Source organism: Vespa velutina, chromosome 1 (assembly GCF_912470025.1).
Source record: "Vespa velutina chromosome 1, iVesVel2.1, whole genome shotgun sequence".
Classification (NCBI taxonomy): domain Eukaryota; kingdom Metazoa; phylum Arthropoda; class Insecta; order Hymenoptera; family Vespidae; genus Vespa; species Vespa velutina.
The window spans coordinates 13,765,486-13,785,882 of NC_062188.1; the positions used below are offsets into that span (position 1 = coordinate 13,765,486).

The 20,397-nt window shown below is 38.0% G+C and overlaps 1 protein-coding gene across 24 annotated transcripts in view; it reads left to right on the forward strand.

The window, feature by feature from the left end:
• The window catches only part of LOC124948123, a 309,114-nt gene that overhangs the window by 176,310 nt on the left and 112,407 nt on the right, over positions 1–20,397 (forward strand). For all 24 annotated transcript variants that reach the window (XM_047491390.1, XM_047491483.1, XM_047491335.1 and 21 more), the window contains 2 exons: positions 294–552; positions 19,466–19,603. In XM_047491390.1, coding sequence (XP_047347346.1) covers positions 294–552; positions 19,466–19,603 — 397 coding nt within the window. The remainder of the gene's footprint in view (positions 1–293; positions 553–19,465; positions 19,604–20,397) is intronic.

Below are 20,397 nucleotides of genomic sequence, written 5' to 3' on the forward strand. Positions count from 1 at the left end.
TCACTCTCTCTCTCTCTCTCTCTCTCTCTCACACTCTGTCTCTCTCTTATTTTCCCCCTTTCCCTTACCCGGGGGAATAGCACTGACCGAGGAAAAAGCGCGCTCCTAAATTTAATATGACGCGTCTTTGGATCGATTTCGACGGGCGTTTTCCTTCCTTCTTTCTTCTTCTTTCTTTTCTTTGCGTCCCTCGAGTCGAAGTTTATCGAAAAGCAAAAAAAAGAAAGGAAGAGAGAAGACAGAGTTCGGTGGGGACGATTGAAGTGACGGAGAGGTTTGTATGTGTGTTTCAGGGTCCGGTCGGGGAGGTGGGCGGCGTTAGGCTGCCACTGCAATCCTTACATGGATACGGTTCCGTGTTCATGTACTCGGCGTTAACGAGTCCAGGCGGTGGTAGCGGCCAGGCTGGGGGAGGTGGAGGCGAAGTCACCCTCCGCCTCCGCGAACCGGAGGACATACCAGAGGAAGTGCTCGCTCGTCTCGAGGATACCGCCACCCTCTCCATCTCCCTTCAAGGCGACGCAGTCCTGAGGCTAGGGGCGGCTGCCGCAGGTGAGAGTCTCTCTCTCTTCGAAAAATTCGAGAAGCTCGAAAGTAACCGACTATTACTACCGAGTATCGGAGTATCAGAGCCGGGGAGCCATAATAAATAATTGGCTTATATTCGCTTCATAAATCCGAGTGCTTTCCGGCCGCTTCCCGCTTAAAATGTACCCCTTGAATTTATTATAATGAGGACCTTCCCCTCGTATTTTTAGGATCCCCATTAATTTTCTCGGTTTCGAAGCGTACGTACTCGCGACCAAGCTACCTAGCTGCACGATAGAACTACCTTGTTCGTTTGCGTATGGCGTCGAACAGATTAGTCGCGATTCCATGGCGCATGCGCGCGCCGACTAATACGGAATTATTTCGATGGCTTCTCTCGCGCTAATCCGTGCTTTTGTAACGACCCGACTAAAAAACCCTTAGCCGTTCGACAATTTTCCTTGGACTTTATGACGGCAACGCACTTTTTTTAAGCTCGTCTAAATTTATCGTTCTGTTTTCGAACATTCTTAACTCTATTAGTGCACTTGCCGGCAACACTTTTTAAAGAATCTTCGAATGTTCCGTTTACCGTCGTTTTGAGATCCGAATCGATGGAAAATATAGGATCGAATAGCTATATTCGTGTCGAAGAGATAAAGAAGAAGAACCGCGCGAAAGAAAAGATCGCCGTTACGAAAAGGTTAAAAGTGTGAGCGGACGCGGTCGGATGTCGAGGTCTCGGTAAGGAATCCTCCCTCGTGGAAGAAATCCGAGGACGATCGAGCGTTAACTTCCGGACGATTTGTCAGAGTCGAACTAGTGCCGACCTGGTTCTAGTATTTGCCACGATAAATCCCGGATTTTCATAACTTTCTCTCAGCCATCTCCTGTCCTCTGTCTATCTCTCTCATTCTTTCTTCCTTCCTTCCTTCCTTTCTTCTTTCCTCCCTTTCTTTCTTTCTTTCTGTTTTGCTACCCCTCACATCGGCATCGCCAAGGGCAAGTTTTCAAGAGCCTCTTTCTATTGGCCTCGCATCGTGTATCCTTTAAAAGTCTCGATGGGATCCCGGAAAAATATCTTTTCCATCCTTTTTCCTCCCTCTATCTCTTTCTTACTCCTTCTTCTTTTCGTCTTTAGTTTTGTTCCTCCTTCTTTCGACTCAATGACGCTCTTGCGACCGCTTTCAGTGAATTTCATGCCAAAAGAGATTTACCGAAGTTGCAGCTTGTTACAAAGTCTTTGGACTTTAGCCACGAAAGGAAGCTCTGTCTGGGAATCGCGTTTCCTCTGAATGGGGTTCGGTGAAACCCGATGATTACAAAAATCGATTGAGATGATTTCTTGTTCGACACCAAATGTTCGTATCGAGTTTAAGCTCATACGCGTATGAATCAGAATTGGATCCGTTTTCAGATTTGCGATTTTTGAGAAACAAGAAATGTTTCCTTTCTCGGAATTGGTAGGATTGTTTGGGTTCACATAGAAACGAAGATATTTGAAAATTTTCGATATTGGGAGATATCAAAATGTGTGTAACAAAGACATGGTAATATCATAAACCGAAAAAAATGGAACTAGACGCAATAAAGGTGCCGCGTGAAATATCTACCGCGAAAAGAAATAAGTTTGAAATATGCCAGTGTTTTATTTTCCACGTGCGAATACCTGCCCTCCGTAGGATGGAATACGATGAGACCGAAACAACGTCGAGTTCGAGGAACGAGCGAACATACCGGTGTATATTTTGCGTTTAAAAAAAATGCTTGCGGTTAGGATATACACATGGATCGTGGCTTGAACGGTGCGAGTACGCGAACAATTTTGTGCTAGCACCGGGGCATAAATATAGAAGCGGGACGAAGAAAGTGTCCGCATGTTTTCCTCTATCGGATTTTATTTTTTTTTCTTTTCTTTTTTTCGGAGCGAACCAGGTGAGAGTGAGAAAGAAATAAGTAGAAAGGGAAAAGGAAATGAAGAGAGACAGAGAAACGAGGAGGGGTATGTACATTCGAAACTTATGTAGAAAACTTTGCGGAGAGAGCAATTCTCGTTATAACTTCGAAACTGGAAACTTAAACTGCCGCGAGTCCAACCATGGGGAGGGGGGTGAAAGTTTTGGTCGTTTTCCTACGCGGGACAATCGTTTGCCCTTTTCGTAGCTTCGTTCTCTCTCTCTCTCTCTCTATCTATCTATTTATCTATCTATCTCTCTCTCTCTCTCTCTCTCTCTCTCTCTCTCTCTCTCTCTCTCTCTCTCTCTTTCTCTCTCTCTCTCTGTCTCATTCTCTTTAGTTACGTTCTCCATCTTTAGCTACGCCTTTTACAAAAGACCGTTCTTTTTTTACCGACCCTTCGGATCGGATCTAACTAACCTCGTCTTTCGTCTTTCTTGTTCCTTGCCGTAAAATAATTCGAACTTCGACTCGTAAATCCGTAAAGAATGACGGTGCAATAATCGAGCTGAACTTGTTACACCCTTCGTTACTACTTACTTAGTGACCGTACTTTAAGAAACTTCGTTGGAGGATGCATCGAACAGAGAATTCGACCGAATTCGATTTGATAGCGCAGAAAAATTAAACTTATTTTTCTTTCTTCATTGTATTAGGACATTATTAAAGGGTACGGAAATTTATCGATGTTCAATGTGGTTTTGCGAATTTTTATTCTCATAGATTTTCGTGATTTTTCAACGATAGTTCAAGAACGAGAGAGAGAGAGATAGAGAGAGAGAGACATAGCGATTATAATCCTAGCTCGATTGCGTCTCATTTTGTAAAGGCCGTTCTCTAACAAGCACGGTTCAACGATAGTTCCCGGGACATTAGGGCCATTATCCTGGTGTCACGTACTTAAGAATAGGTTGTAGGACACGTAGAAACGGCTACCTGTGCGCAAGTCGAACACGAAGTCCCAGCATCGATGTTATTACTACCACTACTACTACCATCGCCACTACTATCATCACAGGCGTCGTTTTCATCGTCGGTTTCCACTCTTCGTAAAAGAGGAGGCGGTGAAGTTCGATGTTCAGAATGTGCATCGCTAGCCGAGAACCTCGCGGAGAAGCTATGGATGAATCTCCGTGCTATCAAGGGAAACAAGAGAGAGAGAGAGAGAGAGAGAGAGAGAGAGAGAGAGACGCAAAATGCGAAGCTTAAACCCCAACGACTATGTGCGCGCACGAACTCGCTCTCGTTCTTCGTTAAAGCCGTTTACGTTTTACGCGCGGTCGAGCCACTAATTTCCCTCCTTCACCTTCAACTTTCTTGCCTTCGTTCTGCTCGAGAGGAAAATACAAATTTACGATCTTCCCTACCTAGTATCTCCTCTTATTTTATTTCTATCTCTATTACGGAAGATTAGAAAGTTGATTCTTATCATCGGCATTTTGTACCGAATAAATGCTGAACGTTATTTCGAATTAATTATGTATTTATACGGATATTCGAGGAATTTATGTTGGAACATATCTTGGAACTTTATATTTCTATTTAACGAATGTAGCTTCAATAGTTCAATTCAATAATTTGTATGATCCAAATTAATCATACTTCATACAATTCAAATTGGAAAAAAATATCATTTATCGATATCAAAGAAACATCCTCTGTAACGAGAACAGATTTCTTAATATCGTTCATGTGATCTCGAACGAATTACTTGGAAGAAATCGTACTGGAAACGTAACCCACGTTCCTCTTGTGGTAGATCGAAAGTAATAAAGGGATCCGACAAAGGGCGCAATTTAACGGGAGTTCTCGCGTCTAGTCCACGTTCGGGTGCGTTCCCTGAAGAGAGATAAAGGCAGCGAATAAGTGACCCGTGTATCCGACGCGACGGCGTCCTTTTACCGTCGATCCTGACGCTCGTTCGACGGGGTCAACTGAAAAAGATCAAAGACCAAGGAACGCACACCCGTTCGTTTCCCACTGACGCCTTAAACGTGTCTCTACGACCGCACCGATGCATTTTGCATCGACTTTGTAATTGTAAATCGTTCCTTGTACCGTACTTCGTCTCGAATATCCAATCCGTCGAAGAAGTAATAAGGTACCGAAAACGATTTTCGATCGCGATCACGCTTTTCCTCCTTCTTCGTCTTCCTCCTTCCCTCTTTCTCATCCTCCTCCTCCTTTTCCTCCTTCTTCCTCTTCCTCTTTCCCGCTTTCTCATCCTCCTTCTTCCTTTTCCTCCTTCCCTCTTTTTCATTCTATTTCTTTTCCTCCTCTATTTCCTCGTCTCTCAGACTTTCGAATTTTATTTTCCTACGCGAAACACTTTTCCACCTTCGTAGAAATTTAAGAGAAACGATAGAACCTTCTTTTAGGACAAATCTTCTTTTACTATCAATGTGTTTATCGAAGAGGTATATATTTATCTGATAGGTAGACATATATTGTGAGAATCTTTCGAATTTTTTTTATTGTGGTTGTAGCCGAATTTTCCATTATTAATTCTCTAAAATTAATCCAAGAATAACGAGCAGCATTCCCGATGAAAAGGATCATGTTGTTAAGCTTCCGTTCGTTTTCTCCCCAAGTCCGGCTTTCCCCTATGCATCATTCATGCACGATAATTCGTTCAAAAGAACGAAGTAACAATACGCGCGATGAAATACATCGTGTTCGTAATGTCGTCTTTGGTGTTGTTGTAGGATGTGAAACAGTAACGTAATGACGACCCGGAAACCCTATTTTAATGATCTCGCGCGTCACTGAAGAACGTTGTTCTCAGTAATCTCGTTAACTCTACGTCAAGTTTCGTTGTCGTTTAATAATCAATTTATTTTCGTTCTATCTTACTCGTTTGCTCATCGTAGAATGTGATACTCCTTTGCAAATTTTTTTATAAGTTCTTTCTTTGTTTCTCTATTTTTTTATTCACAAATACATATCTGCTTATACTTCTATTTTGATTCGAGAGTATTGATAAACGTAATAAAAATGAAATTCTCGTCCATCGAAAGGACGTCCGAAGCGATTTCTTCCGGAGGATGAGCGCATACGCGTGTGCAAACGCTTCTAACGAGACCTTAGCGTTTCGTATAACGACATTGGGGCTCTCGCATCCATATTTACCGTTGGTGAGTTCCCGTGGGACCTGTACGGGACTGGTTATAACCTGCGCTATGGTCGCAGAACCGATAGTACAAGTATATAGATATATATATATATATACGTATATGTACGCACACATACACACGCGCGCGCGCGCGCGCGTGCACTTACCCACACACACACACACACGTCTATATGTATATATGTTTAGGTGTCTATAGTATATATAGATAGTCCCGATTCGTCCAGACTACATTTACTAGCATGATATCGAGTCGCGTTGCCGGTCATAGAGGCTATAATATAACAGCTACCATAGGGGGCTACTGTCTCCGCTTTCCTGCCAGTGGGCTACCGGCTAAAACAGGAGAGGTGTGTTCGGTACATATTTACTTCGGGCTTACCGCGATATTGCCGTACAACCGAGGATACGGATATTCGTTGGTCTCTTTGTCCTTTCTCTTCCTGTCTCCTATCACCCTCTCTCTCTCTCTCTCTCTCTCTCTCTCTCTCTCTTTCTCTCTCTCACTTTCTCCATCACGAAGTATACCAAATACGTAGATACGAGAGCTTCGGGAATCGTTTCCGCTTCCTACACCGATAACGCTCTAACTTTCCTAATCGGTCTTGATTACCTCTACTTCTACATTTGAATACTTGAGATATAGAGTACTTTTGGAAAAGAATTATATCGCTGGCATGATCTTTAAAAATGTGTGTTTCGTTTTGAAACTTTTTTTTTACAAATACTTAAAATCGATAAGAAATTGCTTCTATATCGTTATTTGAAATATTCTGTATGATCCATGAATCAAGAAGCGATATCTTATTATCGATTCGAGGAAACGATGTTACGTTTGACGGGTTTCTCCGAACTGGATATTAATCGTCCAAGTCAATATTGATAGGTGCGGCATCAAGAGGAAAACGGTAGAATCCTATCCATTTCTGCAATCTAGATACCAAATCCTGATCGAAGCTTCCAGAAGGACTGTCACAAATCAAAGGAGGATCTAACAATTGTTGCAGACAATCAAATAGTATGAGAAGAGAAGAAGGGTGTATGCTCACTGAGAGAATTGAATTCGTGTTCGTAGGACGACAACGATTTGTCATTGATCATTGAATCGATTAGTCATTCTATCTCTTGCTGTAATAACGCAAACATTCGCATTTCGGGTAACATTGATTCGTAAAAGTGAAATAGAAATCGTCACGTTGATCAATCATTAATTACAGATAATTTGTGATTTCTTTAAATCGCTGAATTGGAGAAGTTAAGAATGCATTTATTTTTTTTAAGAAAAAGAAAGAGAAAGAGAAAGAGAAAGAGAAAGAGAAAGAGAAAGAAAAAGAGAGAGAGAGAGAGAGAGAAAGAGAGGAAGAGAGAGAACTGAAACAGCAAGATACTTACTCGTGATGTTATTTACTAGCGATACTTCAGCTATATCGTCGACGATCTAGGTCAATGTATAGTGTATAGGCGCAACTTTCCTAATAATGGTAAGTTTATAACTCGCTTTACTTAAACGTCTTTGACATGCTGGAATTGAAGAAGAGTGTTAAGCGGAATTTTCATCACAAAATTTATCCGATGAATAAATAGCAATAAATAACAGTTATGAATTTATTTATAATATATATATGTATAATACCTATATTTTAAAGAATCAACGAATCGATATGATATCGTATCGTCATTTTAACGCATAGATACTTCTATAGAAATCAAAGCGAGTACTTTTCAACCATGTGACATAAAGTTACTATGGAACCTTGAATTGATGCTATAAAGCTCAAGCGTGTAATCATCAAGCGAGGAGGATGTCGTCAAGCAAGTACGGTGGTTTAAATTCGAATTAACTCGGCTTGGAGGAAAGTCGCGGCCCGTGGACAAAGCTACTCGCGGTATTAAGCCATTAGACCGTAACGAGAGTTGATTAAATGTGCTGGTCGAGGTTGCGGCCGACAGAGGCCGAACCTCCGACGAACAAAAAGAAAGGAACATGAGGAACACGAGTGGTTGGCGTTGCTGTTCCAGACTTTGGCCTCCAAACTCCAACAAAAAAAAAGAGAACGTAACTTTCCCAGAGGGAATGTGTTCCCCCCTCCCCCTCCCCCTCCCCCTCCTCCCCCCTCTCTCTCTCACTCACTATAACTGTCCAGAGTTTTCCTGCGTTCTGCGACATTCATGAGAACTTACAAATTCTCACTCGACGACTTCTATGTTTTAATCAAAAATTAACCATCCATCGTTTTCAAGTAACTTTTATCTCTGTCGTTAAATACTTATTTTTCATTAAAGATCACGAACATCAATAGTGAAAAAATTGGGAAACGATATTTGATTACATTTATATTTTATTTCTCGTTAACATTATTACAGAAGAGACAAAACTCGTATAATATCGCTTTGTTATTGTTCTCATTGATGATGCGGCTTTGTAATATTACTGATAATGATCGTAGTTAATCGATGACATCGTTTCGAGAATGTAAGAAACAATTGCATTAATTAACTATTCATTACGCGTTTCTGCCATGGGTAGAATACCGGCGGGACGCATCGATGGACACACAAAAGCAATGCGCGAAAAGCCCTTTGATATCTTCGCGAGGACAATTCGATGTATTTCGGAGAACGTCCGCGCATAGTCGTTTTGCTTTCGTTGTGTGCGAGGAATCGGTCGGATTAGCGAGCTATAATTTGTCATGGTATTACCAAAATGGATTAGCGTTAATAGCAGCAAGCTTGAATATTGCTTCAAGCGTAGCGATCGGAACAATACGATAGCGAATCGCTAAAATGACGAGGGAATATTGAGTATTGTGATTGTAACGATGTTCGAACTATTACACGTATCTCATTTGTGTTGTATACTAAATACTAATTAAATTCGAATCGATCAGAGATAAAAAGATTTTTTTGAAGTTTTAAAGTACTTTCGCTAGAGTAGAAATAAGAGCAGGTGCAACAAATGTTAAGAGATCTATACGATGAAAAATTAATAGATTAATTTCGATGAATGAAAAACGTATAAATATTAAAATTACAGTCATGAGGGTGGATATGAAACTCATTCGTGAAATTATTTTCGAGCGCTCACGCGCAGATAGTACTTTAATTTACAATAGAAACTGACTTCGGTCAAAGGGATGCCTCACTCTCTTTCTTCTTTTCTACTGCCATATCCAGGAACTGTTCGATTTAATTAATGTTTGCTTCATAGGCAGTTTAAACCCCTCGCTGAACATCGTTCCATGTAGCCTTATCTATAGTTAAGGGCGAGTTTTTCACCTCTATACGAATGAAATTACGTTCATTTGTAAACTGTGTTTTTTTTTTTTTTTTATTCGCGGAATCATAATGGCGCAATTTTTCGCGGAAGAAAAAAGTATATTTAATTTCAACTTCTCCTTCGTGATGAAAGCCCAAGAGTTATAAATATACGATGTAAAGGATAGAAAATGAAAATAAAGAATAAGGAGATTCTCTGTTTTTTAGTATTATTATTATCATCACAGAAATGTATATTGCGAAAACGAACACTTCCATTTCTAATAAATAAGTATTCATGGAGAATGTTGAGCAGAGGATCTGAATAGACTAATGGTTAGAGCAGCCGTCCGAAAAGCGGAAGAATTGGGTTTGAGTTCCGAAAACAATTTAATTTTTTTTCACGAATCCTATAATTTAGTATAAGAAATTAGATGGATACCAGAGTTCGTTTACATTCTTGAAAATGGTGCATTAATGTGAGGAAAAAATTAATTAATTAAGAGGATTCATTGTGATGAACCGATGACGAAAGCGACATGAGTGGCGGCTTGGGGAACTAGTAGGGAAGCCTTTTAAGCGTCCAAGACATTACTCGAAATCAGAGACGACGACAGCGACGCGAACGGTGGCCGGGAGGAGTTGGCAGAAAGACACCTTAAGGCTGTTCGCACCACCTTTCGCTCGAAGCATGTGTGACTTCAGCGACAGGTATGGACAAAATATGAACTACACTTCTTGCCATACGCTTATCGTATCCAATGTATAAGCTTGTGTTGGTTATATACCTCTCTTCGCGTAATCTAACAATCGGCTTAGTGTAGGTTAGAATATTAGTATTAGTAAGATAAACTAACACTTTTCAGCCTCTCATACTTATATCCTTCTTCGATGGTAGCCTGTATCTCGCAGTAATCCGTGTTAGATAAGACGCAGAATCAGTACATGTTTGTTTTACGATAAATGCATAGAATATAGAAAATAATTAATAGATATAATAATTTATGTTATTACTGTATATAAATATATGATAAAAAACAAGATTTTGATTATTTTATTAAAAATGTCAATATAAGTATGTATTATTTATTATTTTAATAACAATCAAAATCTGTGAGTTCATTTCCACACTATTTATGAAGTAAAACTTCCAACGCTATTATTTGTAGTCCTATTTAAGACTATTTTATACATTATTATTATTATAACTCTAGAAAAGTATTTAAAATGTTAGATGTGAGAGTGTGTGTCAGTATGAGTGTAAATGAATTTGAAAGGACGAATCTGGAAAGTAAATATAGCGTGGTATGAAGAAATTGATTCGGATGATCTTAAAATTGATTTGGGATGTCCTACACCTCACAGACACAACTAGGATTAATTAAAAATTATTTGTTATTACATAATTTGGTCTCAAAATCCACCTTGGCTTTCCACAGTTATTATCAGAAGTGGGATTCGTTTGCGTGGTTTGAAGAAACTCGGTAAAATTCTGAGTTTTTTGTTCGAGTTAACACGTGGAGAGACACGGAGATCGATGCCATTAATATATCGGTATACTGAAGAGTATAGTAACATGTAGAGTCGTAAAGAGTTATTATACGTGCTAATTTTTTTTGCGAAGTACGAATAGGCAAGAAATGCAAAAACTGTTCCGTACGAGATTCTCAAGAAGATATTGTAAATGGAATGTATTCTTTTTTTGCAATAACTATGGCTGATGAAAGGTAAGGTAAAGAGGAGCGAAACTTTCACGAACTGGTACAGTGTTACCGGCATTCGATGTAATGATGAGTGAATTTACAATAAACGAATGAATCAAGAAGATAGAAAAATATGGAGATTTGTAACGATATAACAGTCCATCATTATATGTTAATAAAATTAACTAGATTAGGAAAAATATGGCTGGACAGCTTGAATAACAGCTTCGCATAGATCATACGTGGTATTAAAGGAAGAAGTTATTGCGAGGGAACTCTCTAGGAAACGAAAGTGTGATGAGTATTAGGTTACAAATGCAAGATTATAGAAAACAGTCAGATTATTATTATTATCGAATATTTTTATGAAATGCTATTTAGATGCAATAAAGCTAAGATGGGAGACCATGAGGGAGACCTTGAATGGATCGTTAGCGAGCTTGGTAATCTCCCTTTCAAAGATTATCTAGGGCCGTTAGGGTGATATAAGAAATCCGGCGACTTACGTGGGAAGTTACTGGAAGATAACATCGGCAAATAGGCAACACGCTAGCCTTAATGCAAATCGTCAGCCATTTTTAAAACGTCATTATTGTAAACAGATGGGACATACAGCATATATTTGTTTCAGACCCAAATACATACCGACCTACTTTAAATGTATTACTAACAGACATATTACTAGACATATTTCGCGCGTGTGTACTGCACAAATAATGCAGCAACCGACAGGGAGCAACACAAAGCCCACACATAAGATCGACTAGTAATGCATATCAGCGGAGATACACATCAAAAATACTTTAAAAATGTTACAATTAATGAGCAACTAATAAAATATTATGTCGATTTAACCTTAGTTGTGCACATCTCAAAATAATTTTTAATTGTGCACTTGTGTTACAGCCCAGACACTTTGAACAGATGTCATTTATACAGAATAAATAATTTTGACTGGAAAGAAATTCTGTATACTCTTTAAAGTCTCGGAAATAATAATCAGTAGGTTTGAAAATGCATTTCCAATAATGTTAATATAAAAAAATTCATGAACCATGCAATACACATATTATTTTAATTGAGCTCAAAGTTAATCTGGGGTGTCCTATACACCAGGTGCACAACTAGGGTTAAGGAACTGTGTCATAGTATTACGCTGTGACAAGATGGGAGTTACCTAGCATGAAACAAAGCTTGGTTGCTTAGTGGAATATAGTGATGCCCGTTTGCAAACGTTGAGAATAATGACAGTTGACATAAACATTGATGATATAGGAGTGAGAATGAAGGTACATATTATACTAAAAGGGAGTGTGTCATAGTTAGTCGGTTATCCATAAACAAAAAATCCAGAAGTGGTCATACTCAGTAGAGTAGGAGAGCAATAAGTTTTGGAGAAAGGAAACGACTTGTGATTAATCGTTTTATAAAATGTGAATAAAATCACACTTTAATGCTAATATTATATTACATAATTTTCTAGAACACGTTGCAGTAACTGAGAATGCACTAAGTCAGATAATGGTTATAGAAAGAAGTTTTTGAAAACAAGGCCCGATTATACTCAAATCTATTGTCATAATAAGACAAGAAAGAATAATTAATCTTGTCTGTTTTAAAATATTGACTCAGACGATGATGAGTAAATTAAGGAATACCATTGCAGGTGAGAAAGCATGCGTAGAATATGTATATAGTGCGAAGTGAATGATGAATTTGTATTCCTAAAAGAAGTGGACATTGAGCTCAACGGCAAGGGAATCTAAAAAATTCTTCTTGTATCAAATAACAATCGCGATTAAGGAAAATAGTTAATAATAAAAACCAATAATTTATTGGTTTTATCTTATTATAAGAGGCAAGAATTGACGAATATAATCGATGAATTAAAATAGGCTGATGTAGTGGAAGATAGGACATCACCATTTGCTATTATTAGTGAAAAAAAAAGAAGCGGAAAGATATATATGTATATGAATTATCACAATCTTTATAATGAAAATAAAAGATAAATGTTCGTTATCGCGTATCGACTATCAATTAAATTTAGAAAAATAAGTATAAATCTAAATTTTTAAACATAAATCTAAATTTACATAAAAATACACAAGTATAAATCTAAATTTTTAAATACAAATCTAAATTTTTTTAGTGAATATTATCAAATTGAAATTCGTGAAGACTCAAGGGAGAAAATAGCTTAACGGGCTAATTGACGGACATTATCAATTTAAACGGCTGCCTTCGACTTGTGCAATGTTCTGGCAATATTTCAGTGATTTATTAATAAGGTATTGGGATCGATGCGATATGACAGTGCATTTAGATGATGTCATTATTCCGAGCATGACAATGATAGAAGGGTTAGACCATTTACTCAAAGTGTTTAGAGAAACGGGACTAACTATTAATTTGAGGAAGTGTCATTTGTTGAAGTCATGTATAGAGTATCTTGGTTTCGAAGAATTACCTAGAAGTATATAATTGAGTGAGCAAAAATTGTTGAACGTAATCGTATTTTCAGAATTAATAAGTAGTCGCAATGTTAAAAGATTTTTAGATTTGGCAAGTTATTTTCGAAGATTCGTAAAGAATTTTGCGGTGATAGCAAAGCCTTTGAACAATTTGTTTTGAAAAGATATGAAATTTTACTGGAGCACATCAAATTAAGACATTTAACCGAATCAAAAGAATACTAATATCGAAGTAAATTCTTACGATCTACGATTATAACACTGAAATCTATACACTAAAACTGAAATCCATAGAGACACGTTCGCATCAGTTTTAGGCGCAAGTGGCAAATAGTATGCCACATAAGTATGCCAAATAAGTTATTACAGTTGTAAAACAATGCACGAGGAGACATGATATTACTTTTACATATTAAAAGTTCTGGTCATAATATAATAGTATAAAATTTTTAATTTATTTTATCGAAATTAAATTCATATTTCGTACAGATTTGCAATAATTAAACAAAGCTGGAAAATAAAATGGATTAAAATCTGTGCATTGGGAGATATTGGGAGATGTTAGACTCTCGGAATTTAATTAATTAATTGAATATCATGATGTGAAAAAGAATAGATTCATAGACGCATTGAAATTCGTTTGAGAAAGGAAAAAAAGCAAAGTTATGGGATTCCTTTAAAAATTAAAATTACGAGTGATCGGTTGGTAATAATGCAACGAGATCAAACCCCATATTAAAAATTTACTATATATAATATGCGCGTTTATAAAATAATGAAAGGTCATTATTAACTATATGTATTAAACGATTTGCGAAAGAAAATAAAGCTTTTTAGAAAGTTCCTAAATATCATTTTCTCGTTTAAACCATCATCTTTAAAATGAAATTTTGTTCATCAAAATCAGTCAAGAATTACGCTTGGATACATTTTTGGCGTAAACCATTATAAAATTATAAACGATTTAATAGCCATAAGCTCTTCGGCATTTCCAAGATTTAAAAGAATGTTCAACGAAAGAAGAATCAAGGTAACATTTTTTTCAAAATGGCCACTGAGTATCAGAGTGAATATCTCCATTTCTAATCAGTAGATATTCGTCAAGAAGATTGACCGAAGAGAGCTTAATGAATCGAACAGCTTCCCAGAAAGTGAAAGATTCAGGTTCGAATTCCGGCCCAGACTGTCTAACGGACCGACTTTTTTCATAAATCTTACAATGTTTTCTTCAATACGCTGACGCAAGAAAAACCGATGATATTTTTTAGGATACTCTTCTTCCCTTTTAAAAGATGAAGTCTTTGTTCTCGAAAGTACATCGACACTGGCTCTTTCGTACTATTGAATTTTTCCATTGTCGCTTTGCTTGTTGTTGAAGAAGAGATTGGTAGTATAGCTCTAAACAAATTGGCCACTGAGGTGCGCTAAGAGCTCACATCCCTTATCGTCTGTCCGTTACTTCTACTACCATCATGGCGTCGATTTGTCCACTACCTTCTATCCACATCTCTTTTCATCATCGTATACGTTATTTCAAGCATTGTCTCGATTTGAAAAGAGAGTAAAATATTTTTCAAGATTTTTTAAATTCTATTTATCTTAAGTAATATTAATTGAAGTTATAACAGCATGTTAAACTCACAAAAAGTTCGATATTTCCTTCCTTGACTTTATTCATGATTTATTTAAATGAATCATAAAGTTTTGTACGAAGGGTAAAAAAATGATACAAGTTTATGTTTATATGGAACGAATAAATGGAAGAAAGATAAAACATTATTAGACATCTTGACTCGTCTTTAGTGGTTCTTAATGCAGATTCAACCGAAGATATCCCTTAGTGATCTTTTCAACGTGGATCATCACCTCAAACTACAGTACAAAGAGAATTTTTAATGAAAGTTCTTTACATTCTCAAATGGAATCCCTTTTGCAAACAACTTACCATGTCTTAAAGTGTGTACAGATTCATTTTCTAATACGTAAGCTTAGATCATCTTTCAGTTGCGTTAGTTTGAATCATCTTTCAGTTGGATTTTCGTAAAAACCTTTAGAACGTTTTTTTCTTTATATTATATACACTTTTATTCATTCGACAATCGATTTAAAAGTCGATCAAAGAAAGAAATCCAACATTCGAATAAGCCACAATAGCAAGGAAGAAATAGTGGTCTGACGAGAGAATCAACTCGGCAGGACTCATTTAAATGTATGATACCGCTTGCCTTCTCTTATTGTATTATGGTAAATACGAACTAGTAGCAATCGTTTTGTTCACAGGCGGAGAACGAAGGGTAGAGTGGTCCACCTTGTTCGTTGATTGCAAATTGACTTCGCTACCGAAATAACATCGGCGTACACGTAAAACGTGACTCTTATTGCATCGAATTCGTTACAGCATTCGTACGTGCGAGAGAGAGAGAGAGAGAGAGAGAGAGAGAGAGAGAGAGAGAGAGAGAGAGGACAACGTGTTGAAAAGTTGGAGATATTTCGAAATGAAAATCATTCTCGCATCTAGTACGATATTACAAGATAGTTTTCATTAGTCCGAGCTACGAGCGTAGGTACTAACGAGCACCCTTCGTAAACGACGAGCTTTCGAAGCTCGGTGCATGGAATATAGCATGGAAGAGCGATTTGCGCGTCGTTTCGCTTGAAATTATATCGTCGCGTCGATGTGAAAATGTTAATCGACAATCACGGGAACGATTGTTGACTATCCTAAATAACCGCCTTAATTGCGACACAGTAATTATAATAGCATGATTATCGGGCGCGCCAACGTTGATTACTACTCGTCCCTGTCTCGTCTATGTCGATCGAATTATGTCGATCGATGTGTAATGGATTCGAACGAGAGCTCAAAGGAAGAGGCTTGATTTTTATTTATTTTCTTTTTTTTTTTCTTTTTAACAAGATTTCGTCTAACAACGATTGCTCGTCTTCTTGGTTTAAAGAAAAAGATAAAATGGTTTGAGTGTAAGAGATAACGAAGACAGATCTGATAGGGAAGGAAAATTCTTTGTTACAAGGATAGAACATATGACGTTAATAACAAGTACAAGAAACGACAGGGAGTAATGACTTTCATTAATTCAAAGAGTTAGGCCAGGTAATAGGATCTTTCACCTTAATTTTAATAATGCGCTTTTGTATTCGGGATCTTTGGCATGTTTGATTGCAACGTAATAGGAGCTCGTTCGTTTGCCACCACGGTACTACTACTAATACTACCACTACCATCACCACCACCACCACCACCACCATCAGTGCTGTCGCGAAAGCTTTTAATTAACCATAGAAGAGAGAGAACGAAGCGTCGGCAACGCGAAGGGCGACAGTAGCGAGGTCGACGACGTTTCTCGAGGATATTTTCACAAAGCCGACTCGAAATCGACGAGATAGTCGAGAAAGGACGCTTTCTTGAAGTTGGCTTTGCTGGAGACAAGGACAAGAATAGAAGGAGGACTAGGCAAAGGAGCTTCGTAGCATCGTCGCGGCAAGAGTTGAACTTCTCAAGACAGTACAGTGTACGATCGAGATAATGACTGGAGCTTATGCTACACAAAGGGAGAATACCAGCCGCGGCTCGGACTTGGAACGCGACATTTGTGCACTATAGCTTAAGTTTCGTAATACCACTACTTGTACAGCCGGCTGTTCTGATACGAAAGATAGTAAAGAGAGATCTACTATGTGGAATGTTCTCTCTTTAACCAAATTTGCATATCCCCTATCTTCGAAAAAATTTGCCGTGTTTTACTTGTCTTTTTTTATACGTGCCTTTTTCATTTTCTCTCTCTCTCTCTCTCTCTCTATCTATTTATCTATCTATCTATCTGTCGATCTATATATCTCCCTTTATTTCTTGTTCGAATTATAACAAAGCTTATAATCTTTTTGCCGGCGAAAAGCGAGAATATTTTGCTTGATTGCGCTGCGTCCGAAAAGAACGTAATCCAATTCAGCCCATTTCTTTTTACCTCTTCAACCGGACACTCGAAACAAGCGGCATTCATTGGCATTCCCATGGATATTCTGTTCCTCGAATCAACCTACGAACATTCTCGCAACGTTAATTTATCAAAGGGAGAAAGAAAAAAAAACGATTATTAAATGGAAGATCCTCGATAGGGAGGATGGTATACGGTTTCGTCGGAATAACGCGTATCGCGGTGTTGGCGGCATCCAGTTTTGGATGAGATGAGACTAGAGTAAACGATATTTGCGAGGTTGGAAGATCGATAGCAATTTAGCCACCCTTCGCCATTCTGTAGGAGCACCACCGGAGCATCCCCCGTAACACCGAACGCTACGGGTGGTAACCTCTCCTCTTTTCTTCTGTACGAGCAATCCCCCCACCCTAACTATCTACCATCTCTTTACCTCGTCTCCGGTTCGTCTCTTTGCATCTCTGCAACGTGGCCTAGTCGGAACTCATCCATATACATCGGGAAAATTAATATCTGCCCTTCGTTGGCTTCGTTCGCTTCGTTCGCGCTCTGAATAAACTCGCTCGTGAGTTTTCTTTCTCTCTCTCTCTCTCTCTATCTCTTTCTCTCTCTCTCTCTCTTTCTCTCTCTCTCCTTCTTCTTCTTTTCCTCCTTCGTTCTTCTTTTCTCGTTCTCCACGATAACGATCGAATCTCTCACCTTTTTTCTTCCTCGTTTTCTCTTCTCCTACGACTCACCTTTCGGAGCAGCTTCGATGAATCGCGCTTCTCTCGGCACCCTCGGTCTCTTTATACTTCTTTGAACGAAAATAAATTTGAAAAGTTTGCCAATAACATTATTACTGTGGGACACACTCTCGGCTACTGTACATGGATATTCGGGTATGTATGTGTATGTCTATCTGTAAGATCGTGTACTCGTAATAACGAGTAGGTATCGAGTCCCACTTCTTACAAGCCTACCGCTTAATGTTATCGACATAATTTGTGAGCTCAAGGTTTACGTTGGTCGAGCGAGATTGCGTTTCACCGAAGACAAATCGTTCCTTTTCCTTTATCCTCCTAGCAATATCTTTCTTCTTTCTCTCTTTTTCTTTCTTTCTTTCTTTCTTTTTTTTCTTTATCTTGCTCTGTAATAGAGAACATCGATCGTAACTATAGTATTATGTTCGTGTTAACCGCTATGTTACCAATTTTTTTTTAATTTAAGATATCGTACCTCAGCGCACCTGAGTACAACGATTTAAAAAAAGGTTTATCATGTAAGACATTAGAAATGTAAATATGATCGATACAATGAACGTGCATCATTGCAAATTTCAAAAACCAGTCATGGAAATGTGTTAAATCATTAGTAGAAATCCACAATGTTTTAAATACAGATTTATAACAACACGCAACTTTTTCTCTTGCAGTTACATACTCGTGCAACTTTGCAATATATTCAGCAATGCTCAAAATATTGATAAAAAAGAACCAGCACCAGTATAGAACGTTAGTATATATAGCGTACGTACGAAAGCACGAATAACATCTCTCGTTCGATGTTAATTCGAGAATGCGTTGGTCATCCCATTCAAGCCCCTTTTCTCTCTTGTGATTCGACGATGTAACGAAAGATAATGCCCGGCATATATCTGAACTGCTTATATTTACATATTTAACTAACCCAAGCGGGGTGGTGCTATGGTGTGAGCATTAACGCAAATACAAACGCATAATCTCGAATGTATTAATTCAGGCCGAAGTGCATACTCTTGCACGCTACAGATAAATACTAACGCATACCTACATAACCCATCACATGCGGACTAGAAATGTCGATAGTCATATGTTAACGTTTATATATATATATATATATATATATATATATATATATATATGCTCCGTAAAATATTTTTTATATCGTACATGCATATGTACATACAATGTATGCATACATGCATCTATGCATGCATATATATATGCATGTATGCATGTATGCATGTATGTATGCACATATGTAAAATGTACGAGCAAATGAGAACAGATTTTATTCATCAGCTGAAAGTACATATGTATATGCACCTCTTGACGAATTAATCCTGAAACATAAAAAAAAAATCACGATGCGAAGTAAAGGCTGCATTCTATGAATTATTTGCAATAAGAATAAACGTAGCCGATTTTTCTTTCGTTCACGATCATAATATCCTAACGAATTTATCAAAGCACAAGACGTTAATAACGCGTTACTTCAAGTTCGCGTTACTACAAGTGATGCCAATTATTTACATGGCACGCGTTCGCTCGCGACGCGCGAAGAATCTTGTTCGTTTGTCAACACGATCTTTGCCAAGCTCGAGGTCGATCTCGATCTGGCATCGGTAACTATCCACTTTGTGATAGTTGTTCTATCGAATGAAACGTTTTGCTATATATCATCGAAAATTTTTCATCTCATTAAACTCGATCTTTCATTTTTCAGGAAATAGCAGTTTGGAACTGTTTGATAGCGAAAGCGGGCCGGACCTCACGTTATCGCCGCAAACCTTTACATCGACGGCGGAAGCTTTCATCAACGATAACAGCGATAGCCTCGGTGTTCCGGGAGACAACGATACGGGTAAGTTATTCGAGATCGAGGTCGACAATCGAAAATTTGCGTTGTCGATGAGTTAACGCGTTCACTTTATAGGATAGGATCAGGATATCGAAATACGTCGATAATATTATAAATAGTAATTTCAAAAGTATTGCGAAGTATATATTTATTTATTGATCATTTTTAGATTCATTTAGATTCATAAATTATACAATCTAGTACAGTATATGCGATATTTGACCCAAAGATAAATCCTATATACTTGCATATAAAATGCTTTATTTCAATCGATCAATTTTAAATGAACTCATTTTGGATATAAAATTAATGAAAATATTTGTTACAAAGGATTCAATATTATAAACATAAAGCATACTCATGCATAAATACGTTGAGGAACACTTTTCATTATTGAACGATAAATTTGTTAAGATACTTGGTGTATAATTTCGTTCGCAATACCGATTAGAAAACGAGAGAGTGCGTCGACCCATTAAAATCGTTATGTCACGAAGACATGAGGATAAAGAGAGGAAAGGGGTAAATAGGGTTGCGACGGCTGCGATGAAACCGACGACAATACATTAACGTAATTGTTGCGCTCTCTCCTCTTAGAAACGCGATGCTCACCACATTCGGAACACGTTGGAGATGTGGTATAACTAGTTCAAACAAGTCGGGGAGACCATTTCCGCGCGTGTGCCGCGGCATATAATGCCTATTGTTTCCGGTACATAGAAAGGACTTGAGGGCGGTTGTATGCGAGCGCCACGGAGTCATGCATTGTTTCCTCGGGCACGCATTGCTCCGGTAAT